General features: G+C 46.3%; 1 protein-coding gene across 10 annotated transcripts in view; it reads left to right on the top strand.

The window, feature by feature from the left end:
- Positions 1-26165, top strand: part of eps8a (EGFR pathway substrate 8a, signaling adaptor) — an 83742-nt gene that overhangs the window by 18150 nt on the left and 39427 nt on the right. For 8 of the 10 annotated variants that reach the window (XM_045712030.1, XM_045712033.1, XM_045712027.1 and 5 more), the window contains exons 3-10: positions 3040-3107; positions 6305-6397; positions 7030-7098; positions 15109-15258; positions 15867-15949; positions 18620-18756; positions 22810-22883; positions 25724-25850. In XM_045712030.1, coding sequence (XP_045567986.1) covers positions 3040-3107; positions 6305-6397; positions 7030-7098; positions 15109-15258; positions 15867-15949; positions 18620-18756; positions 22810-22883; positions 25724-25850 — 801 coding nt within the window. Of the gene's footprint in view, positions 1-3039; positions 3108-4811; positions 4874-6304; positions 6398-7029; positions 7099-15108; positions 15259-15866; positions 15950-18619; positions 18757-22809; positions 22884-25723; positions 25851-26165 lie in introns of those variants that run through there. The other 2 variants (XM_045712035.1, XM_045712034.1) reach the window with 2 other exon arrangements.

A 26165-nucleotide genomic window follows, 5' to 3' on the forward strand; every position in this document is an offset into this window, starting at 1 on the left:
TCTGTCTAGATGCTGTAATATGACTGTAGTTCTGTTGTAGATGCTGTAATATGACTGTAGTTCTGTCTAGATGCTGTAATATGACTGTAGTTCTGTCTAGATGCTATAATATGACTGTAGTTCTGTCTAGATGCTGTAATATGACTGTAGTTCTGTCTAGATGCTGTAATATGACTGTAGTTCTGTCTAGATGCTATAATATGACTAGTTCTGTGTAGATGCTATAATATGACTGTAGTTCTGTCTAGATGCTACAATATGACTGTAGTTCTGTGTAGATGCTGTAATATGACTGTAGTTCTGTGTAGATGCTATAATATGACTGTAGTTCTGTGTAGATGCTTTAATATGACTGTAGTTCTGTCTAGATGCTGTAATATGACTGTAGTTCTGTCTAGATGCTGTAATATGACTGTAGTTCTGTCTAGATGCTGTAATATGACTGTAGTTCTGTCTAGATGCTGTAATATGACTGTAGTTCTGTCTAGATGCTATAATATGACTGTAGTTCTGTCTAGATGCTGTAATATGACTGTAGTTCTGTCTAGATGCTGTAATATGACTGTAGTTCTGTCTAGATGCTATAATATGACTGTAGTTCTGTCTAGATGCTGTAATATGACTGTAGTTCTGTCTAGATGCTGTAATATGACTGTAGTTCTGTGTAGATGCTATAATATGACTGTAGTTCTGTGTAGATGCTGTAATATGACTGTAGTTCTGTCTAGATGCTGTAATATGACTGTAGTTCTGTCTAGATGCTGTAATATGACTGTAGTTCTGTCTAGATGCTATAATATGACTGTAGTTCTGTCTAGATGCTGTAATATGACTGTAGTTCTGTCTAGATGCTGTAATATGACTGTAGTTCTGTCTAGATGCTATAATATGACTAGTTCTGTGTAGATGCTATAATATGACTGTAGTTCTGTCTAGATGCTGTAATATGACTGTAGTTCTGTCTAGATGCTGTAATATGACTGTAGTTCTGTCTAGATGCTGTAATATGACTGTAGTTCTGTGTAGATGCTGTAATATGACTGTAGTTCTGTCTAGATGCTGTAATATGACTGTAGTTCTGTCTAGATGCTGTAATATGACTGTAGTTCTGTGTAGATGCTATAATATGACTGTAGTTCTGTGTAGATGCTGTAATATGACTGTAGTTCTGTCTAGATGCTGTAATATGACTGTAGTTCTGTGTAGATGCTGTAATATGACTGTAGTTCTGTCTTGATGCTATAATATGACTGTAGTTCTGTGTAGATGCTATAATATGACTGTAGTTCTGTCTAGATGCTGTAATATGACTGTAGTTCTGTCTAGATGCTATAATATGACTGTAGTTCTGTCTAGATGCTGTAATATGACTGTAGTTCTGTGTAGATGCTGTAATATGACTGTAGTTCTGTCTAGATGCTGTAATATGACTGTAGTTCTGTCTAGATGCTATAATATGACTGTAGTTCTGTCTAGATGCTGTAATATGACTGTAGTTCTGTCTAGATGCTGTAATATGACTGTAGTTCTGTCTAGATGCTGTAATATGACTGTAGTTCTGTCTAGATGCTGTAATATGACTGTAGTTCTGTCTAGATGCTGTAATATGACTGTAGTTTTGTCTAGATGCTGTAATATGACTGTAGTTCTGTCTAGATGCTATAATATGACTGTAGTTCTGTCTAGATGCTGTAATATGACTGTAGTTCTGTCTAGATGCTATAATATGACTGTAGTTCTGTCTAGATGCTGTAATATGACTGTAGTTCTGTCTAGATGCTGTAATATGACTGTAGTTCTGTCTAGATGCTATAATATGACTAGTTCTGTGTAGATGCTATAATATGACTGTAGTTCTGTCTAGATGCTGTAATATGACTGTAGTTCTGTCTAGATGCTGTAATATGACTGTAGTTCTGTCTAGATGCTGTAATATGACTGTAGTTCTGTGTAGATGCTGTAATATGACTGTAGTTCTGTCTAGATGCTGTAATATGACTGTAGTTCTGTCTAGATGCTGTAATATGACTGTAGTTCTGTGTAGATGCTATAATATGACTGTAGTTCTGTGTAGATGCTGTAATATGACTGTAGTTCTGTCTAGATGCTGTAATATGACTGTAGTTCTGTGTAGATGCTGTAATATGACTGTAGTTCTGTCTTGATGCTATAATATGACTGTAGTTCTGTGTAGATGCTATAATATGACTGTAGTTCTGTCTAGATGCTGTAATATGACTGTAGTTCTGTCTAGATGCTATAATATGACTGTAGTTCTGTCTAGATGCTGTAATATGACTGTAGTTCTGTGTAGATGCTGTAATATGACTGTAGTTCTGTCTAGATGCTGTAATATGACTGTAGTTCTGTCTAGATGCTATAATATGACTGTAGTTCTGTCTAGATGCTGTAATATGACTGTAGTTCTGTCTAGATGCTGTAATATGACTGTAGTTCTGTCTAGATGCTGTAATATGACTGTAGTTCTGTCTAGATGCTGTAATATGACTGTAGTTCTGTCTAGATGCTGTAATATGACTGTAGTTTTGTCTAGATGCTGTAATATGACTGTAGTTCTGTCTAGATGCTATAATATGACTGTAGTTCTGTCTAGATGCTGTAATATGACTGTAGTTCTGTCTAGATGCTATAATATGACTGTAGTTCTGTCTAGATGCTATAATATGACTGTAGTTCTGTGTAGATGCTGTAATATGACTGTAGTTCTGTGTAGATGCTGTAATATGACTGTAGTTCTGTCTAGATGCTATAATATGACTGTAGTTCTGTCTAGATGCTGTAATATGACTGTAGTTCTGTCTAGATGCTATAATATGACTGTAGTTCTGTCTAGATGCTGTAATATGACTGTAGTTCTGTCTAGATGCTGTAATATGACTGTAGTTCTGTCTAGATGCTGTAATATGACTGTAGTTCTGTCTAGATGGTATAATATGACTGTAGTTCTGTCTAGATGGTATAATATGACTGTAGTTCTGTCTAGATGCTGTAATATGACTGTGTCCTGTCGTTCTCCAGAACAACGGAAGAACTACACCAAAAACAGCATCAACAGCATGACGAACACCTCCCAGTACCACGTAGAGGTCAGTCTACTACTGTACATACAGCATGACGAACACCTCCCAGTACCACGTAGAGGTCAGTCTACTACTGTACATACAGCATGACGAACACCTCCCAGTACCACGTAGAGGTCAGTCTACTACTGTACATACAGCATGACTACCACCCTCCCAGTACCACGTAGAGGTCAGTCTACTACTGTACATACAGCATGACTAACACCTCCCAGTACCACGTAGAGGTCAGTCTACTACTGTACATACAGCATGACGAACACCTCCCAGTACCACGTAGAGGTCAGTCTACTACTGTACATACAGCATGACTAACACCCTCCCAGTACCACGTCGAGGTCAGTCTACTACTGTACATACAGCATGACGAACACCTCCCCAGTACCACGTAGAGGTCAGTCTACTACTGTACATACAGCATGACTACCACCCTCACAGTACCACGTAGAGGTCAGTCTACTACTGTACATACAGCATGACGAACACCTCCCAGTACCACGTAGAGGTCAGTCTACTACTGTACATACAGCATGACGAACACCTCACAGTACCACGTAGAGGTCAGTCTACTACTGTACATACAGCATGACGAACACCTCACAGTACCGGCAGTACCACGTAAGAGGTCAGTCTTCTACTGTACATACAGCATGACGAACACCTCCCAGTACCACGTAGAGGTCAGTCTACTACTGTACATACAGCATGACGAACACCTCCCAGTACCACGTAGAGGTCAGTCTACTACTGTACATACAGCATGACTACCACCCTCCCAGTACCACGTAGAGGTCAGTCTACTACTGTACATACAGCATGACGAACACCTCCCAGTACCACGTAGAGGTCAGTCTACATACAGCATGACGAACACCTCCCAGTACCACGTAGAGGTCAGTCTACTACTGTACATACAGCATGACGAACACCTCCCAGTACCACGTAGAGGTCAGTCTACTACTGTACATACAGCATGACGAACACCTCCCAGTACCACGTAGAGGTCAGTCTACTACTGTACATACAGCATGACTAACACCCTCACAGTACCACGTCGAGGTCAGTCTACTACTGTACATACAGCATGACTACCACCCTCACAGTACCACGTAGAGGTCAGTCTACTACTGTACATACAGCATGACGAACACCTCCCAGTACCACGTAGAGGTCAGTCTACTACTGTACATACAGCATGACTAACACCTCCCAGTACCACGTAGAGGTCAGTCTACTACTGTACATACAGCATGACTACCACCCTCACAGTACCACGTAGAGGTCAGTCTACTACTGTACATACAGCATGACTAACACCTCCCAGTACCACGTAGAGGTCAGTCTACTACTGTACATACAGCATGACGAACACCTCCCAGTACCACGTAGAGGTCAGTCTACTACTGTACATACAGCATGACGAACACCTCCCAGTACCACGTAGAGGTCAGTCTACTACTGTACATACAGCATGACTAACACCCTCACAGTACCACGTAGAGGTCAGTCTACTAATGTACATACAGCATGACTAACACCCTCACAGTACCACGTAGAGGTCAGTCTACTACTGTACATACAGCATGACTAACACCCTCACAGTACCACGTAGAGGTCAGTCTACTACTGTACATACAGCATGACGAACACCTCCCAGTACCACGTAGAGGTCAGTCTACTACTGTACATACAGCATGACTAACACCCTCACAGTACCACGTAGAGGTCAGTCTACATACAGCATGACGAACACCTCCCAGTACCACGTAGAGGTCAGTCTACTACTGTACATACAGCATGACGAACACCTCCCAGTACCACGTCGAGGTCAGTCTACTACTGTACATACAGCATGACTACCACCCTCACAGTACCACGTAGAGGTCAGTCTACATACAGCATGACTACCACCCTCACAGTACCACGTCGAGGTCAGTCTACTACTGTACATACAGCATGACGAACACCTCCCAGTACCACGTAGAGGTCAGTCTACTACTGTACATACAGCATGACGAACACCTCCCAGTACCACGTGAGGTCAGTCTACTACTGTACATACAGCATGACGAACACCTCCCAGTACCACGTAGAGGTCAGTCTACTACTGTACATACAGCATGACGAACACCTCCCAGTACCACGTAGAGGTCAGTCTACATACAGCATGACGAACACCTCCCAGTACCACGTAGAGGTCAGTCTACTACTGTACATACAGCATGACGAACACCTCCCAGTACCACGTAGAGGTCAGTCTACTACTGTACATACAGCATGACGAACACCTCCCAGTACCACGTCGAGGTCAGTCTACTACTGTACATACAGCATGACTACCACCCTCACAGTACCACGTAGAGGTCAGTCTACATACAGCATGACTACCACCCTCACAGTACCACGTCGAGGTCAGTCTACTACTGTACATACAGCATGACGAACACCTCCCAGTACCACGTAGAGGTCAGTCTACTACTGTACATACAGCATGACGAACACCTCCCAGTACCACGTAGAGGTCAGTCTACTACTGTACATACAGCATGACGAACACCTCCCAGTACCACGTAGAGGTCAGTCTACTACTGTACATACAGCATGACGAACACCTCCCAGTACCACGTAGAGGTCAGTCTACATACAGCATGACGAACACCTCCCAGTACCACGTAGAGGTCAGTCTACTACTGTACATACAGCATGACTACCACCCTCACAGTACCACGTAGAGGTCAGTCTACTACTGTACATACAGCATGACGAACACCTCCCAGTACCACGTAGAGGTCAGTCTACTACTGTACATACAGTGTGTTAGTGGTAGGGTAGAGATTGTTACTAATCTCCCCCCTCTGTGTCCCAAACCCTCTCCCCATCTCCCATCTCTCCTATCCCCTCTGTGTCCCCAAAACCCTCTCCCCATCTCCCATCTCTCCTATCCCCTCTGTGTCCCCAAACCCTCTCCCCTCTCCCATCTCTCCTATCCCCTCTGTGTCCCAAACCCTCTCCCTCTCCCATCTCTCCTATCCCCTCTGTGTCCCCCAAACCCTCTCCCCTCTCCCATCTCTCCTATCCCCTCTGTGTCCCCAAACCCTCTCCCATCTCCCCCTCTCCTATCCCCTCTGTGTCCCCAAACCCTCTCCCATCTCATCTCCCCCTCTGTGTCCCAAACCCTCTCCCCCTCTCCTTTCTCCCCTCAGCACCTGACCACATTTGTTCTGGACAGGAAGGAAGCCATGATCAACACTGAGGATGGAATCAGGAAGCTCCGCCTCCTGGACGCCAAGGGAAAGGTGAGGCGCAGGAGATAATGATTCTGTTTCCCATCTGCTGTACAGATCCAATATATTCCTATTGGTTTTGATAATGTAGCTTCTGTACAGATCCAATATATTCCTATTGGTTTGATAATGTAGCTGCTGTACAGATCGAATGTATTCCTATTGGTTTGATAATGTAGCTGCTGTACAGATCCAATATATTCCTATTGGTACAGATCCAATGTATTCCTATTGGTTTGATAATGTAGCTGCTGTACAGATCCAATATATTCCTATTGGTTTGATAATGTAGCTGCTGTACAGATCCAATATATTCCTATTGGTTTGATAATGTAGCTGCTGTACAGATCCAATGTATTCCTATTGGTTTGATAACGTAGCTGCTGTAAAGATCCAATATATTCCTATTGGTTTGATAATGTAGCTGCTGTACAGATCCAATGTATTCCTATTTGTTTGATAATGTAGCTGTTGTACAGATCCAATATATTCCTATTGGTTTGATAATGTAGCTGCTGTACAGATCCAATATATTCCTATTGGTTTTGATAATGTAGCTGCTGTCCAGATCCAATATATTCCTATTGGTTTTGATAATGTAGCTGCTGTACAGATCCAATATATTCCTATTGGTTTGATATTAGGTATGGACCCAGGACATGCTGCTGCAGGTGGAGGAGAAGACGGTCAGCCTCATCGACCCAGAGACCAAGGTGGGTGAGCAGAAAGGCCGTCTGAAGGGACCAGCTGTGGTACGCTGGACAGGGGCATCATGGGACCTACTGGCTAGACCAGCGGTATCATATCAGGAATTACTGAAAGTTATCTGGCTACTGGCTCTCTCGAAAAAAACAATTTATGCTTGACGTAGGTGCTGTACGGAAGGTGACTGTCACAGGCGTCGTAAAATGGAGCCCGAGACGGAGCGTGGATAGTGCTCATTTTCGAAATCTTTTAATGAACACACTTGACAAAATAACAAAAAACGACCAACACAGTCCCGTCAGGTACACTCAGACGACTAGAACGGAAAACAACTACCCACAAACCCCAAAAGGAAAAACAGGCTGCCTAAGTATGGCTTCCAATCAGAGACAACGAAAGACACCTGCCTCTGATTGGAATCCATACTCGGCCGAAACATGAAAACCAACACATAGAAAATGATAACTAGAACAAACCCACATAGAAACAGAAAACCCCCAAAATACCTACAAAACAAACCCCCCCCTGCCACGCCCTGACCGCTCCACTACCGATAGTGGAGCTTCCGGAGGCGTGCAGAGGCCAGCTGGCGCCCCGTACCCCCATGGCCGTGTCCACGTGTTGTAATGCTGACGCTAGACGGGGTGTCCTGTATGAACACAACTTCCTTCACAACAGCTCTGCCATGCTCAGGGAAACGCCAGATCTATTGATGCCCTGACTTCTGGACAGAGGTCGCACACGACGCACCGTAAAGTCCACTCGGTAGCGCTCACACAGAGGTCGTCGCCGCTGTAACGCTGTAACAGTCCACTACAGAGGTCGTACTACCGGAAACGCTGTCAGCCACTACAGAGGTCGTACCACTGTAACGCTGTAACAGCCCACTACAGAGGTCGTACCACTGTAACGCTGTAACAGCCCACTACAGAGGTCGTACCACTGTCACAGTCCACTACAGAGGTCGTACCACTGTCACAGCCCACTACAGAGGTCGTACCACTGTCACGCCCACTCAGAGGTCGTACCACTGTCACAGCCCACTACAGAGGTCGTACCACTGTACCACTGTACAGCCACTACAGAGGTCGTACCACTGTAACGCTGTACAGTCACTACAGAGGTCGTACCACTGTAACGCTGTAACAGTCCACTACAGAGGTCGTACCACTGTAACAGCCACTACAGAGGTCGTACCACTGTAACGCTGTACAGTCACTACAGAGGTCGTACCACTGTAACAGTCCACTACAGAGGTCGTACCACTGTCACAGCCCACTACAGAGGTCGTAACGCTGTAACAGCCCACTACAGAGGTCGTACCACTGTACCACTGTACAGCCACTACAGAGGTCGTACCACTGTAACGCTGTAACAGTCCACTACAGAGGTCGTACCACTGTAACGCTGTAACAGTCCACTACAGAGGTCGTACCACTGTAACGCTGTACAGTCCACTACAGAGGTCGTACCACTGTAACGCTGTACAGTCACTACAGAGGTCGTACCACTGTAACAGTCCACTACAGAGGTCGTACCACTGTAACGCTGTCACAGCCCACTACAGAGGTCGTACCACTGTAACGCTGTAACAGTCCACTACAGAGGTCGTACCACTGTAACGCTGTCACAGCTCACTACAGAGGTCGTACCACTGTAACGCTGTCACAGTCCACTACAGAGGTCGTACCACTGTAACGCTGTACAGCCACTACAGAGGTCGTACCACTGTAACGCTGTAACAGCCCACTACAGAGGTCGTACCACTGTCACAGCTCACTACAGAGGTTGTACCACTGTCACAGTCCACTACAGAGGTCGTACCACTGTCACAGCCCACTACAGAGGTCGTACCACTGTCACAGCCCACTACAGAGGTCGTACCACTGTAACGCTGTAACAGCCCACTACAGAGGTCGTACCACTGTACCGCTGTACAGCCACTACAGAGGTCGTACCACTGTAACGCTGTACAGTCACTACAGAGGTCGTACCACTGTAACGCTGTAACAGTCCACTACAGAGGTCGTACCACTGTAACGCTGTACAGTCACTACAGAGGTCGTACCACTGTAACGCTGTACAGTCACTACAGAGGTCGTACCACTGTAACAGTCCACTACAGAGGTCGTACCACTGTAACGCTGTAACAGCCCACTACAGAGGTCGTACCACTGTAACGCTGTACAGTCACTACAGAGGTCGTACCACTGTAACAGTCCACTACAGAGGTCGTACCACTGTAACGCTGTCACAGCCCACTACAGAGGTCGTACCACTGTAACGCTGTCACAGCCCACTACAGAGGTCGTACCACTGTAACGCTGTACAGTCACTACAGAGGTCGTACCACTGTAACGCTGTCACAGCCCACTACAGAGGTCGTACCACTGTAACGCTGTACAGCCAGGTGCATCGACTGTAATGCTGTCACAGCCCACTACAGAGGTCGTACCACTGTAACGCTGTCACAGCCCACTACAGAGGTCGTACCACTGTAACGCTGTACAGTCACTACAGAGGTCGTACCACTGTAACAGTCCACTACAGAGGTCGTACCACTGTAACAGTCCACTACAGAGGTCGTACCACTGTAACGCTGTCACAGCCCACTACAGAGGTCGTACCACTGTAACGCTGTACAGTCACTACAGAGGTCGTACCACTGTAACAGTCCACTACAGAGGTCGTACCACTGTAACGCTGTCACAGCCCACTACAGAGGTCGTACCACTGTAACGCTGTCACAGCCCACTACAGAGGTCGTACCACTGTAACGCTGTACAGTCACTACAGAGGTCGTACCACTGTAACGCTGTCACAGCCCACTACAGAGGTCGTACCACTGTAACGCTGTACAGCCACTACAGAGGTCGTACCACTGTAACGCTGTCACAGCCCACTACAGAGGTCGTACCACTGTAACGCTGTCACAGCCCACTACAGAGGTCGTACCACTGTAACGCTGTCACAGCCCACTACAGAGGTCGTACCACTGTAACGCTGTCACAGCCCACTACAGAGGTCGTACCACTGTAACGCTGTACAGCCACTACAGACAGCGGATTGACCATGCAAAGCCTTTAACAAGGACGGTTTTGATCAGTGGTTTGATCACTCGGACAACATCCAGTGAGATTGCAGAGCGCCAAATTCAAAAACAGAAATTCTCATAATAAACATAAAAGATAAAAGTGTTATACCCCAGCTTAAAGATTAACTTCTTGTTAATCCAACCGCTGTGTCAGATTTCAAAAAAGGCTTTACGGCGAAAGCAAACCATGCGATTATCTGAGAACAGCGCCCAGCAGACAAATCATTACAAACAGTTAGCAGCCAAATAGAGGAGTAACAAAAGTAAGAAATAGCCATAAAATGAATCACTTACCTTTGACGATCTTCATACGGTTGCACTCCGAAGACTCCGTGTTACACAATACATGTTCGTTTTGTTCGATAATGTCCCTCTTTGTGTCCAAAAATCTCAATCTTTTGTTGGTGCGTTTTGTTCAGTATTCCAGACGAAAAATCTAAAAAGTACCGTAAAGGTTCATAGAAACATGTCAAACGATGTTTATAATCAATCCTCAAGTTGTTTTTGTCGTAAATAATCGATAATATTTCAACCGGACAAAAAAGCTTCGTCGATAGAAAACGAGAAACTAGAATGTCGCGCTCCCGGTCGCGCTGGACTCATGTCTGGAAATGTCCACTGTCCACTCATTGAAAGTGCTGTATCTCCTTCATTTTTCAGAGTAAAAGCCTGAAACAATGCCTAAAGACTGGCCACATGTAGAAGAAGCTATAGAAATCGTGAACTGGGTCATAAGTCTTTGTTTGGTGGATAGGCTTTCAATGGAAAAAACAGGCATTTCAAAATAAAGGCACTTCTTGGATGGATTTTCTTCAGGTTTTCGCCTGCCGTATCAGTTCTGTTATACTCACAGACATTATTTTAACAGTTTTGGAAACTTTAGAGTGTTTTCTATCCAAATCTACCAATTATATGCATATCCTAGCTTCTGGGCCTGAGTAGCAGGCAGTTTACTTTGGGCCGAACGCTGCCCCCTACCCTAGTGAAGTTAACTTTCCTCTGGGAACTTTGTACACCAAGTTTTAACCACAAGTTCACAGTGACTCCATAACTACCTTAATGACCTGAATATTCAGAGGCTGACCTGTCTGTTTGGGCTGGCCTCAGTACAGTTTTTAAGCTGGTTCTGATAACTGACCTGTTGTTTGGGCTGGTCTCAGCACAGTTTTTAAGCTGGTTCTGTTAACTGACCTGTTTGTTAGGGCTGGCCTCAGTACAGTTTTTAAGCTGGTTCTGTTAACTGACCTGTTTGTTTGGGCTGGCCTCAGTACAGTTTTTAAGCTGGTTCTGTTAACTGACCTGTTTGTTTGGGCTGATCTCAGTACAGTTTTTATGCTGGTTCTGTTAACTGACCTGTTTGTTTGGGCTGGCCTCAGTACAGTTTTTAAGCTGGTTCTGTTAACTGACCTGTTTGTTAGGGCTGGTCTCAGTACAGTTTTTAAGCTGGTTAACTGACCTGTTTGTTTGGGCTGGTCTCAGTACAGTTTCTAAGCTGGTTCTGTTAACTGACCTGTTTGTTAGGGCTGGCCTCAGTACAGTTTTTAAGCTAGTTCTGTTAACTGACCTGTTTGTTTGGGCTGGTCTCAGTACAGTTTTTAAGCTGGTTCTGTTAACTGACCTGTTTGTTTGGGCTGGCCTCAGTACAGTTTTTAAGCTGGTTCTGTTAACTGACCTGTTTGTTTGGGCTGGCCTCAGTACAGTTTTTAAGCTGGTTAACTGACCTGTTTGTTTGGGCTGGTCTCAGTACAGTTTTTAGCTGGTTCTGATAACTGACCTGTTTGTTTGGGCTGGTCTCAGTACAGTTTTAAGCTGGTTCTGATAACTGACCTGTTTGTTAGGGCTGGCCTCAGTACAGTTTTAAGCTGGTTCTGTTAACTGACCTGTTTGTTAGGGCTGGCCTCAGTACAGTTTTAAGCTGGTTCTGTTAACTGACCTGTTTGTTAGGGCTGGTCTCAGTACAGTTTTAAGCTGGTTCTGTTAACTGACCTGTCTGTTTGGGCTGGCCTCAGTACAGTTTTAAGCTGGTTCTGTTAACTGACCTGTTTGTTTGGGCTGGTCTCAGTACAGTTTTAAGCTGGTTCTGTTAACTGACCTGTTTGTTAGGGCTGGCCTCAGTACAGTTTTTAAGCTGGTTCTGATAACTGACCTGTTTGTTTGGGCTGGCCTCAGTACAGTTTTTAAGCTGGTTAACTGACCTGTTTGTTTGGGCTGGCCTCAGTACAGTTTTTAAGCTGGTTCTGATAACTGACCTGTTTGTTTGGGCTGGCCTCAGTACAGTTTTAAGCTGGTTCTGTTATCTGACCTGTTTGTTTGGGCTGGCCTCAGTACAGTTTTTAAGCTGGTTAACTGACCTGTTTGTTTGGGCTGGTCTCAGTACAGTTTCTAAGCTGGTTAACTGACCTGTTTGTTTGGGCTGGTCTCAGTACAGTTTTTAGCTGGTTCTGATAACTGACCTGTTTGTTTGGGCTGGCCTCAGTACAGTTTTTAAGCTGGTTCTGATAACTGACCTGTTTGTTTGGGCTGGCCTCAGTACAGTTTTTAAGCTGGTTAACTGGCCTGTTTGTTTGGGCTGGTCTCAGTACAGTTTTTAAGCTGGTTTTGATAACTGACCTGTCTGTTTGGGCTGGCCTCAGTACAGTTTTTAAGCTGGTTCTGATAACTGACCTGTTTGTTTGGGCTGGTCTCAGCACAGTTTTTAAGCTGGTTCTGTTAACTGACCTGTTTGTTAGGGCTGGTCTCAGTACAGTTTTTAAGCTGGTTAACTGACCTGTTTGTTTGGGCTGGCCTCAGTACAGTTTTTAAGCTGGTTCTGATAACTGACCTGTTTGTTTGGGCTGGTCTCAGTACAGTTTTTAAGCTGGTTAACTGACCTGTTTGTTTGGGCTGGCCTCAGTACAGTTTTTAAGCTGGATAACTGACCTGTTTGTTTGGGCTGGTCTCAGTACAGTTTTTAAGCTGGTTCTGATAACTGACCTGTTTGTTAGGGCTGGCCTCAGTACAGTTTTTAAGCTGGTTCTGATAACTGACCTGTTTGTTAGGGCTGGTCTCAGTACAGTTTTTAAGCTGGTTCTGTTAACTGACCTGTTTGTTTGGGCTGGCCTCAGTACAGTTTTTAAGCTGGTTAACTGACCTGTTTGTTTGGGCTGGCCTCAGTACAGTTTTTAAGCTGGTTCTGATAACTGACCTGTTTGTTAGGGCTGGCCTCAGTACAGTTTTTAAGCTGGTTCTGATAACTGACCTGTTTGTTAGGGCTGGTCTCAGTACAGTTTTTAAGCTGGTTCTGTTAACTGACCTGTTTGTTTGGGCTGGTCTCAGTACAGTTTTTAAGCTGGTTAACTGACCTGTTTGTTTGGGCTGGTCTCAGTACAGTTTTTAAGCTGGTTTTGATAACTGACCTGTTTGTTAGGGCTGGTCTCAGTACAGTTTTTAAGCTGGTTAACTGACCTGTTTGTTTGGGCTGGTCTCAGTACAGTTTTTAAGCTGGTTTTGATAACTGACCTGTTTGTTTGGGCTGGTCTCAGTACAGTTTTTAAGCTGGATAACTGACCTGTTTGTTAGGGCTGGTCTCAGTACAGTTTTTAAGCTGGATAACTGACCTGTTTGTTAGGGCTGGTCTCAGTACAGTTTTTAAGCTGGATAACTGACCTGTTTGTTTGGGCTGGTCTCAGTACAGTTTTTAAGCTGGATAACTGACCTGTTTGTTAGGGCTGGTCTCAGTACAGTTTTTAAGCTGGTTCTGATAACTGACCTGTTTGTTAGGGCTGGTCTCAGTACAGTTTTTAAGCTGGTTCTGTTAACTGACCTGTTTGTTTGGGCTGGTCTCAGTACAGTTTTTAAGCTGGTTAACTGACCTGTTTGTTTGGGCTGGTCTCAGTACAGTTTTTAAGCTGGTTTTGATAACTGACCTGTTTGTTAGGGCTGGTCTCAGTACAGTTTTTAAGCTGGTTAACTGACCTGTTTGTTTGGGCTGGTCTCAGTACAGTTTTTAAGCTGGTTTTGATAACTGACCTGTTTGTTTGGGCTGGTCTCAGTACAGTTTTTAAGCTGGATAACTGACCTGTTTGTTAGGGCTGGTCTCAGTACAGTTTTTAAGCTGGTTAACTGACCTGTTTGTTAGGGCTGGTCTCAGTACAGTTTTTAAGCTGGTTAACTGACCTGTTTGTTTGGGCTGGCCTCAGTACAGTTTTTAAGCTGGTTAACTGACCTGTTTGTTAGGGCTGGTCTCAGTACAGTTTTTAAGCTGGTTCTGTTAACTGACCTGTTTGTTTGGGCTGGTCTCAGTACAGTTTTTAAGCTGGTTAACTGACCTGTTTGTTAGGGCTGGTCTCAGTACAGTTTTTAAGCTGGTTAACTGACCTGTTTGTTTGGGCTGGTCTCAGTACAGTTTTTAAGCTGGATAACTGACCTGTTTGTTTGGGCTGGTCTCAGTACAGTTTTTAAGCTGGATAACTGACCTGTTTGTTTGGGCTGGTCTCAGTACAGTTTTTAAGCTGGTTAACTGACCTGTTTGTTTGGGCTGGCCTCAGTACAGTTTTTAAGCTGGATAACTGACCTGTTTGTTAGGGCTGGCCTCAGTACAGTTTTTAAGCTGGATAACTGACCTGTTTGTTAGGGCTGGTCTCAGTACAGTTTTTAAGCTGGTTCTGTTAACTGACCTGTTTGTTAGGGCTGGCCTCAGTACAGTTTTTAAGCTGGTTCTGTTAACTGACCTGTTTGTTTGGGCTGGTCTCAGTACAGTTTTTAAGCTGGTTAACTGACCTGTTTGTTTGGGCTGGTCTCAGTACAGTTTTAAAGCTGGTTAACTGACCTGTTTGTTTGGGCTGGTCTCAGTACAGTTTTTAAGCTGGATAACTGACCTGTTTGTTTGGGCTGGTCTCAGTACAGTTTTTAAGCTGGATAACTGACCTGTTTGTTATTGTTTCAGAATGAGTTGGAGAACTTTCCCTTGGGAACCATCATGCACTGCCAGGCGGTGATGTCATCCTGCAACTACGACTCCATCTTGGCTCTGGTGTGTAAGGAGCCGGGCCAGGGCAAACCGGACCTTCACCTGTTCCAGTGTGACGACATCAAGGTACACACACACACACACACACACAGACAGACACACACAGACAGACAGACAGACAGACAGACAGACAGACAGACAGACAGACAGACAGACAGACAGACAGACAGACAGACAGACAGACAGACAGACAGACAGACAGACAGACAGACAGACAGACACATACATATACGCACACACAGACAGGCACACACAGACAGACAGACACACACAGACAGACACACATACGCACACAGAGACAGGCACACACGCAGACAGACACACACGCACACACACATACGACACACACATACATACGCACACACACACACACACACACATACATACGCACACACACACACACACACACATACATACGCACACACATACAAACACACACATACATACGCACACACATACAGACACACACACACACACACACACACACATACACACACACACACACGAGACACACACACACACACACACACACACACACACACACACACACACACACACACACACACACACACACACACACACACAGACACACAGTTAGTGATATGTTGTCTGTCTGTCTGTCTGTCTGTCTGTCTGTCTGTCTGTCTGTCTGTCTGTCTGTCTGTCTCCTCCAGGCTAACCTGATCCAGGCTGATATAGAGGGAGCCATGATGGATCAGAAGGGAGGCAAGGTGAAGAGGAGACCAGAAGCACTACGGTAAAACACCTGTATCTACCTGTCGTCTCTGACTGGACTCTGTACCGTAGTAGAGACCAGAAACACTACGGTAGAACACCTGTATCTACCTGTCGTCTCTGACTGGACTCTGTACCGTAGTAGAGACCCAGAAACACTACGGTAGAACACCTGTATCTACCTGTCGTCTCTGACTGGACTCTGTACCGTAGTAGAGACCAGAAACACTACGGTAGAACACCTGTATCTACCTGTCGTCTCTGACTGGACTCTGTACCGTAGTAGAGACCAGAAACACTACGGTAGAACACCTGTATCTACCTGTCGTCTCTGACTGGACTCTGTACCGTAGTAGAGACCCAGAAACACTACGGTAGAACACCTGTATCTACCTGTCGTCTCTGACTGGACTCTGTACCGTAGTAGAGACCAGAAACACTACGGTAGAACACCTGTATCTACCTGTCGTCTCTGACTGGACTCTGTACCGTAGTAGAGACCAGAAACACTACGGTAGAACACCTGTATCTACCTGTCGTCTCTGACTGGACTCTGTACCGTAGTAGAGACCAGAAACACTACGGTAGAACACCTGTATCTACCTGTCGTCTCTGACTGGACTCTGTACCGTAGTAGAGACCAGAAACACTACGGTAGAACACCTGTATCTACCTGTCGTCTCTGACTGGACTCTGTACCGTAGTAGAGACCAGAAACACTACGGTAGAACACCTGTATCTACCTGTCGTCTCTGACTGGACTCTGTACCGTAGTAGAGACCAGAAACACTACGGTAGAACACCTGTATCTACCTGTCGTCTCTGACTGGACTCTGTACCGTAGTAGAGACCAGAAACACTACGGTAGAACACCTGTATCTACCTGTCGTCTCTGACTGGACTCTGTACCGTAGTAGAGACCAGAAACACTACGGTAGAACACCTGTATCTACCTGTCGTCTCTGACTGGACTCTGTACCGTAGTAGAGACCAGAAACACTACGGTAGAACACCTGTATCTACCTGTCGTCTCTGACTGGACTCTGTACCGTAGTAGAGACCAGAAACGCTACGGTAGAACACCTGTATCTACCTGTCGTCTCTGACTGGACTCTGTACCGTAGTAGAGACCAGAAACGCTACGGTAGAACACCTGTATCTACCTGTCGTCTCTGACTGGACTCTGTACCGTAGTAGAGACCAGAAACGCTACGGTAGAACACCTGTATCTACCTGTCGTCTCTGACTGGACTCTGTACCGTAGTAGAGACCCAGAAACGCTACGGTAGAACACCTGTATCTACCTGTCGTCTCTGACTGGACTCTGTATCGTAGTAGAGACCCAGAAACGCTACGGTAGAACACCTGTATCTACCTGTCGTCTCTGACTGGACTCTGTACCGTAGTAGAGACCAGAAACACTACGGTAGAACACCTGTATCTACCTGTCGTCTCTGACTGGACTCTGTACCGTAGTAGAGACCAGAAACACTACGGTAGAACACCTGTATCTACCTGTCGTCTCTGACTGGACTCTGTACCGTAGTAGAGACCCAGAAACACTACGGTAGAACACCTGTATCTACCTGTCGTCTCTGACTGGACTCTGTACCGTAGTAGAGACCAGAAACACTACGGTAGAACACCTGTATCTACCTGTCGTCTCTGACTGGACTCTGTACCGTAGTAGAGACCAGAAACACTACGGTAGAACACCTGTATCTACCTGTCGTCTCTGACTGGACTCTGTACCGTAGTAGAGACCAGAAACACTACGGTAGAACACCTGTATCTACCTGTCGTCTCTGACTGGACTCTGTACCGTAGTAGAGACCCAGAAACACTACGGTAGAACACCTGTATCTACCTGTCGTCTCTGACTGGACTCTGTACCGTAGTAGAGACCAGAAACACTACGGTAGAACACCTGTATCTACCTGTCGTCTCTGACTGGACTCTGTACCGTAGTAGAGACCCAGAAACACTACGGTAGAACACCTGTATCTACCTGTCGTCTCTGACTGGACTCTGTACCGTAGTAGAGACCAGAAACACTACGGTAGAACACCTGTATCTACCTGTCGTCTCTGACTGGACTCTGTACCGTAGTAGAGACCAGAAACACTACGGTAGAACACCTGTATCTACCTGTCGTCTCTGACTGGACTCTGTACCGTAGTAGAGACCAGAAACACTACGGTAGAACACCTGTATCTACCTGTCGTCTCTGACTGGACTCTGTACCGTAGTAGAGACCAGAAACACTACGGTAGAACACCTGTATCTACCTGTCGTCTCTGACTATAATGGGTTCTGTTACGTTATAGAGCTCTGTTAGAATGGGTTCTGTTACTTTATAGAGCTCTGTTAGAATGGGTTCTGTTATAATGGGTTCTGTTACTTTATAGAGCTCTGTTATAATGGGTTCTGTTACTTTATAGAGCTCTGTTAGAATGGGTTCTGTATCAGTGCTGTATGGGGTTCTGTTTGTATCTGGGTCTGGGTCTGTATCAGTGCTGTATGGGGTTCTGTTTGTATCTGGGTCTGGGTCTGTATCAGTGCTGTATGGGGTTCTGTTTGTATCTGGGTCTGGGTCTGTATCAGTGCTGTATGGGGTTCTGTTTGTATCTGGGTCTGGGTCTGTATCTGATTGTCCGTCTTCCTCTCGTCTCCTCCTCCCGTACTCCTATAGGATGATTCTGAAGAGTGATGGGGTCATCCCCCCGCCCCCAGCGGCGCCCGCCCCAGAGCCACCCGCCACCCTCACCCAGGTGGACGTGAGGAGTCGTGTGGCAGCCTGGTCAGCCTGGGCTGCGGAGCAGCAGGACTGTAAGAAAACACAAGTTACAGGGACTTAAATGAGTCTGAAAGGTTCTGCCTTCTAATACGCAGTTCGTCACTCTGTAGTCAATGATATGAATGGACTTCAACAACTGTTCTATGGGTTCAACCAGGTGATGTAGTGAGAGAAAGAGCTGTTCTATGGGTTCAACCAGGTGATAGTTGAGAGAAAGAGCTGTTCTATGGGTTCAACCAGGTGATGTAGTGAGAGAAAGAGCTGTTCTATGGGGTTCAACCAGGTGATAGTTGAGAGAAAGAGCTGTTCTATGGGTTCAACCAGGTGATGTAGTGAGAGATAGAGCTGTTCTATGGGTTCAACCAGGTGATAGTTGAGAGAAAGAGCTGTTCTATGGGGTTCAACCAGGTGATGTAGTGAGAGAAAGAGCTGTTCTATGTGTTCAACCAGGTGATAGTTGAGAGAAAGAGCTGTTCTATGGGTTCAACCAGGTGATGTAGTGAGAGAAAGCGCTGTTCTATGGGTTCAACCAGGTGATTAGTTGAGAGAAAGAGCTGTTCTATGGGGTTCAACCAGGTGATGTAGTGAGAGAAAGAGCTGTTCTATGTGTTCAACCAGGTGATAGTTGAGAGAAAGAGCTGTTCTATGGGTTCAACCAGGTGATGTAGTGAGAGAAAGCGCTGTTCTATGGGTTCAACCAGGTGATTAGTTGAGAGAAAGAGCTGGTCTATGGGTTCAACCAGGTGATGTGGTGAGAGAAAGAGCTGTTCTATGGGTTCAACCAGGTGATAGTTGAGGAAAAAGGGCTGTTCTATGGGTTCAACCAGGTGATGTAGTTAGATAAAGAGCTGTTCTGTGGGTTCAACCAGGTGATAGTTGAGAGAAAGAGCTGTTCAACCAGGTGATAGTTGAGAGAAAGAGCTGTTCTATTGGGTTCAACCAAGTGATAGTTGAGAGAAAGAGCTGTTCTATGGGTTCAACCAGGTGATAGTTGAGAGAAAGAGCTGTTCTATTGGGTTCAACCAGGTGATAGTTGAGAGAAAAAGCTGTTCTATGGGTTCAACCAGGTGATGTAGTGAGAGAAAGAGCTGTTCTATGGGTTCAACCAGGTGATAGTTGAGAGAAAGAGCTGTTCTATGGGGTTCAACCAGGTGATAGTTTAGAGAAAGAGCTGTTCTATGGGGTTCAACCAGGTGATAGTTGAGAGAAAGAGCTGTTCTATGGGGTTCAACCAGGTGATGTAGTGAGAGAAAGAGCTGTTCTATGGGTTCAACCAGGTGATGTAGTGAGAGAAAGAGCTGTTCTATGGTTTCAACCAGGTGATGTAGTGAGAGAAAGAGCTGTTCTATGGGTTCAACCAGGTGATGTAGTGAGAGAAAGAGCTGTTCTATGGGTTCAACCAGGTGATGTAGTGAGAGAAAGAGATGTTCAAATGTGGACCTAGAAGGCAGAGACAAGCCAACCCCCGATATCATTTGGGAGGCCTTTAAGGGGGTACATTAGGGGAGAGATAGTCCAACCCCCGATATCATTTGGAGGCCTTTAAGGGGGTACATTAGGGGAGAGATAATCCAACCCCCGTTATCATTAGGGGAGGCCTTTAAGGGGGTACATTAGGGGAGAGATAATCCAACCCCCGTTATCATTAGGGGAGGCCTTTAAGGGGGTACATTAGGGGAGAGATAATCTCATACTCAACTAAAGTTACATCTGATTTAGAAATTTAAATGAAATAAAAAGACCAAATAAATCACTATTTTAACAAAAATCTTTACAAGGTTAAGAAGAAAAGTATATTTCGGGAATTTAAGCAGGAATACGAGCTTTTCCTTTTCAAGAGACAACAACAACAACAACAACAACAACTACTACTACTACTACTACTACTACTACTACTACTACTACTACTACTACTACTACTACTATACTACTGCTACTACTACTGCTGCTGCTACTACTGCTGCTGCTACTACTGCTGCTGCTGCTGCTGCTGCTGCTGCTGCTGCTGCTGTGTGTGCTGCTGCTGCTGCTGTGCTGCTGCTGCTGCTGCTGCTGCTGCTGTGCTGCTGCTGCTGCTGCTGTGCTGCTGCTGTGTGCTGCTGCTGCTGCGCTGCTGCTGCTGCTGCTGTGCTGCTGCTGCTGCTGCTGCTGCTGCTGCTGCTGCTGCTGCTGCTGCTGCTGCTGCTGCTGTGCTGCTGCTGCTGCTGCTGCTGCTGCTGCTGCTGCTGCTGCTGCTGCTGCTGCTGCTGCTGCTGCTGTGCTGCTGCTGCTGCTGCTGCTGCTGCTGCTGCTGCTGCTGCTGCTGCTGCTGCTGCTAGCTGCTGCTGCTGCTGCTGCTGCTGCTGCTGCTGCTGCTGCTGCTGCTGCTGCTGCTAGCAGCACTGCTGCTGCTGCTGCTGCTGCTGTGCTGCTGCTGCTGCTGCTGCTGCTGCTGCTGCTGCTGCTGCTGCTGCTGCTGCTGCTGCTGCTGCTGCTGCTGCTGCTGCTGCTGCTGCTGCTGCTGCTGCTGCTGCTGTGCTCTGTGCTGCTGCTGCTGCTGCTGCTGCTGCTGCTGCTGCTGCTGTGACTGCTGCTGCTGCTGCTGCTGCTGCTGCTGCTGCTGCTGCTGCTGCTGCTGTGCTGCTGCTGCTGCTGTGCTGCTGCTGCTGCTGCTGCTGCGCTGCTGCTGCTGCTGCTGCTGCTGCTACTGCTGCTGCTGCTGCTGCTGCTGCTGCTGCTGCTGCTGCTGCTGCTGCTGCTGCTGCTGCTGCTGCTGCTGCTGCTGCTGCTGCGTGCTGCTGCTGCTGCTGCTGCTGCTGCTGCTGCTGCTGCTGCTGCTGCTGCTGCTGCTGCTGCTGTGCTGCTGCTGCTGTGCTGTGCTGCTGCTGCTGCTGCTGCTGCTGCTGCTGCTGCTGCTGCTGCTGCTGCTGCTGCTGCTGCTGCTGCTGTGCTGCTGCTGCTGCTGCTGCTGCTGCTGCTGCTGCTGTGCTGCTCGCTGTGTGCTGCTGCTGCTGCTGCTGCTGCTGCTGCTGCTGCTGCTGCTGCTGCTGCTGCTGCTGCTGCTGCTGCTGCTGCTGCTGCTGCTGCTGCTGCTGCTGCTGCTGCTGACTGCTGCTGCTGCTGCTGCTGCTGCTGTGCTGCTGCTGCTGCTGCTGCTGCTGCTGCTGTGCTGCTGCTGCTGCTGCTGCTGCTGCTGCTGCTGTGCTGCTGCTGCTCTGCTGCGTGCTGCTGTGCTGCTGCTGTGCTGTGCTGCTGCTGCTGCTGCTGCTGTGCTGCTGCTGCTGCTGCTGCTGCTGCTGCTGCTGCTGCTGCTGCTGCTGCTGCTGCTACTGCTACTACTGCTGCTGCTGCTACTGCTACTACTACTACTACTACTACTACTACTGCTACTGCTACTGCTACTACTACTACTACTACTACTACTACAACAACAACAGCTACACTCAAACAGCCCACAGTACTACTGTATACCTGATACAGAACTAAAACACACGTAAAAATCATCTGTCCTCGGTTGCAACGCTCACTACCGAGTTCCAAACTACCTCTGGAAGCAACGTCAGCACAATAACTGTTCGTCAGGAGCTTCATGAAATGGGTTTCCACGGCCCGAGCAGCCGCACACAAGCCTAAGATCACCATGCGCAATGCCAAGCGTCGACTGGAGTGGTGTACAGCTCACCGCCATTGGACTCCGGAGCAGTTGAACCGCGTTCTCTGGAGTGATGAAACACCATATGGCAGTCCGACGGACAAATCTGGGTTTGGAAGAACTTGACTGGCCTGCACAGAGCCCTGACCTCAACCCCATCGAACACTTTTGGGATGAATTGGAACGCCGACTGCATGTCAGGCCTAATCGCCCGACCTCACTAATGCTCTTGTAGCAAATATTTTCTTATTTACTTTAAAACAATTCTGCATTGTTGGTTAAGAGCCTGTAAGTAAGCATTTCACGGTAAAGTCTTACATACCTGTTGTATTCAGCGCATGTGACAAATAACATTTGGTTTGATTTGAGAATAAGCTCATTTGGGGAAGATTGTGTCATTATTCTAATTCCCTTCTCTCTCCTCCCGTCCTCCTTCTCCACCTGTTTCTATCAGATGATAAACAGCATCAATATCTGGACCAGAATGAACCTCTGGACATGTTGGCTACCAGAGTGGATCGAGACGTGGTGAGTGTTTCCCACCGTCCGTCCGTCCGTCCAGAAACCACATACTGGTACCGTCTGTCTGTCAGTCTGTCTGTCTACCTCTCTCTCTCTCTCTCTGTGTCCGTCAGCCGTAGAGTCGGCGGCCGTAGAGTCGGCGGCCGTAGAGTCGGCGGCCGTAGAGTCGGCGGCCGTAGAGTCGGCGGCCGTAGAGTCGGCGTGCGTCCAGAAATGACGCCGCCGTAGAGTCAGTGTGTTTAATCGATCCAGTATCGTTGGAGGAAAGAAACTATCCTTTAGAGGCTGATCTGGAGTCAGGGCTGATCTGGAGTCAGGGCTGATCTGGAGTCAGGGCTGATCTGGAGTCAGGGCTGATCTGGAGTCAGGGCTGATCTGGAGTCAGGGCTGATCTGGAGTCAGGGCTGATCTGGAGTCAGGGCTGATCTGGAGTCAGGGCTGATCTGGAGTCAGGGCTGATCTGGAGTCAGGTCTTCAGGTGAAGATGAGATGCCATGTTCAGATGAGTGGAAACTCTAGAGTGGATGACAGTTTCAGACATATATAGGTGCTTCTAATACTAACCAATAGAACAGGGCTGTAGTAACAACAAGGATTCACCACTATTAGGAGCCTTGGATCAGTAGTCTGTAGTAACAACAAGGATTCACCACTATTAGGGGCCTTGGATCAGTAGTCTGTGTAAAAAAGGATTCACCACTATTAGGGGCCTTGGATCAGTAGTCTGTAGTAACAACAAGGATTCACCACTATTAGGAGCCTTGGATCAGTAGTCTGTAGTAACAACAAGGATTCACCACTATTAGGGGCCTTGGATCAGTAGTCTGTAGTAACAACAAGGATCCACCACTATTAGGAGCCTTGGATCAGTAGTCTGTAGTAACAACAAGGATTCACCACTATTAGGAGCCTTGGATCAGTAGTCTGTAGTAACAACAAGGATTCACCACTATTAGGAGCCTTGGATCAGTAGTCTGTAGTAACAACAAGGATTCACCACTATTAGGGGCCTTGGATCAGTAGTCTGTTCTGTAGTAACAGCAAGGATTCACCACTATTAGGAGCCTTGGATCAGTAGTCTGTAGTAACAACAAGGATTCACCACTATTAGGAGCCTTGGATCAGTAGTCTGTAGTAACAACAAGGATTCACCACTATTAGGAGCCTTGGATCAGTAGTCTGTCTGTAGTAACAACAAGGATTCACCACTATTAGGGGCCTTGGATCAGTAGTCTGTAGTAACAACAAGGATCCACCACTATTAGGGGCCTTGGATCAGTAGTCTGTAGTAACAACAAGGATTCACCACTATTAGGAGCCTTGGATCAGTAGTCTGTTCTGTAGTAACAACAAGGATTCACCACTATTAGGGGCCTTGGATCAGTAGTCTGTAGTAACAACAAGGATTCACCACTATTAGGGGCCTTGGATCAGTAGTCTGTAGTAACAACAAGGATTCACCACTATTAGGAGCCTTGGATCAGTAGTCTGTAGTAACAACAAGGATTCACCACTATTAGGAGCCTTGGATCAGTAGTCTGTAGTAACAACAAGGATTCACCACTATTAGGGGCCTTGGATCAGTAGTCGTTCTGTAGTAACAACAAGGATTCACCACTATTAGGGGCCTTGGATCAGTAGTGTCTGTAGTAACAACAAGGATTCACCACTATTAGGAGCCTTGGATCAGTAGTGTCTGTAGTAACAACAAGGATTCACCACTATTAGGAGCCTTGGATCAGTAGTCTGTAGTAACAACAAGGATTCACCACTATTAGGAGCCTTGGATCAGTAGTCTGTAGTAACAACAAGGATTCACCACTATTAGGGGCCTTGGATCAGTAGTCTGTAGTAACAACAAGGATTCACCACTATTAGGAGCCTTGGATCAGTAGTCTGTAGTAACAACAAGGATTCACCACTATTAGGGGCCTTGGATCAGTAGTCTGTAGTAACAACAAGGATTCACCACTATTAGGAGCCTTGGATCAGTAGTCTGTAGTAACAACAAGGATTCACCACTATTAGGGGCCTTGGATCAGTAGTCTGTAGTAACAACAAGGATTCACCACTATTAGGAGCCTTGGATCAGTAGCTGTCTGTAGTAACAACAAGGATTCACCACTATTAGGAGCCTTGGATCAGTAGCTGTCTGTAGTAACAACAAGGATTCACCACTATTAGGGGCCTTGGATCAGTAGTCTGTAGTAACAACAAGGATTCACCACTATTAGGGGCCTTGGATCAGTAGTCTGTAGTAACAACAAGGATCCACCACTATTAGGAGCCTTGGATCAGTAGTCTGTAGTAACAACAAGGATTCACCACTATTAGGAGCCTTGGATCAGTAGTCTGGTCTGTAGTAACAACAAGGATTCACCACTATTAGGAGCCTTGGATCAGTAGTCTGTAGTAACAACAAGGATTCACCACTATTAGGAGCCTTGGATCAGTAGTCTGTAGTAACAACAAGGATTCACCACTATTAGGGGCCTTGGATCAGTAGTCTGTAAAGCAGTTAATCATTACAGAATAAAAGTCCTTCCAAAGTAAATGCAAAACGTGAAACGGTATGAGGCACTACCTTCCTCTCCAACGCTATTTAAAAAAATATATATATTTTCGCCAAGCTTGGAGAACTGCTGAAGTAAAGGAAAGTCCTGGTGTTTTTACGCTAACTGACCGTAGCAGCATCTCCAGCAACAACGACAGCTAATGTTGAGCCTGACAGCGACGAGTAAAATCACACCCACATTTACATTACATGACTTCATTCAGCGAGTAACAAAGTCCGTCTGTCTGTGGTTGTGTGTCTTTTAAAACAGTACTTTCTTCTTCTCTCGCAGCAAATCCTGAACCACATCCTGGACCACATTGAGTTCTTCGTGACCAAACTGCAGAAAGCAGCTGAAGCCTTCAACGAGCTCTCCAAGAGGAAGAAATCTAAAAAGAACAGGAAGAAGGGACCCGGAGGTGGGTTATGTAGTTCTTTAGATCTAGTTTGTAGTTCTCTTGTCCTGGTCCTGATCTTCATTCTACTGTCCATGACCTCGTTACTGTTGGGTGGTGTAGTTCTTTAGATCTAGTTTGTAGTTCTCCTGTCCTGGTCCTGATCTTCATTCTACTGTCCATGACCTCGTTACTGTTGGGTGGTGTAGTTCTTTAGATCTAGTTTGTAGTTCTCCATGACCTCGTTACTGTTGGGTGGTGTAGTTCTTTAGATCTAGTTTGTAGTTCTCCTGTCCTGGTCCTGATCTTCATTCTACTGTCCATGACCTCGTTACTGTT

This window comes from Salmo salar, unplaced genomic scaffold, assembly GCF_905237065.1.
Source record: "Salmo salar unplaced genomic scaffold, Ssal_v3.1, whole genome shotgun sequence".
NCBI lineage: Eukaryota > Metazoa > Chordata > Actinopteri > Salmoniformes > Salmonidae > Salmo > Salmo salar.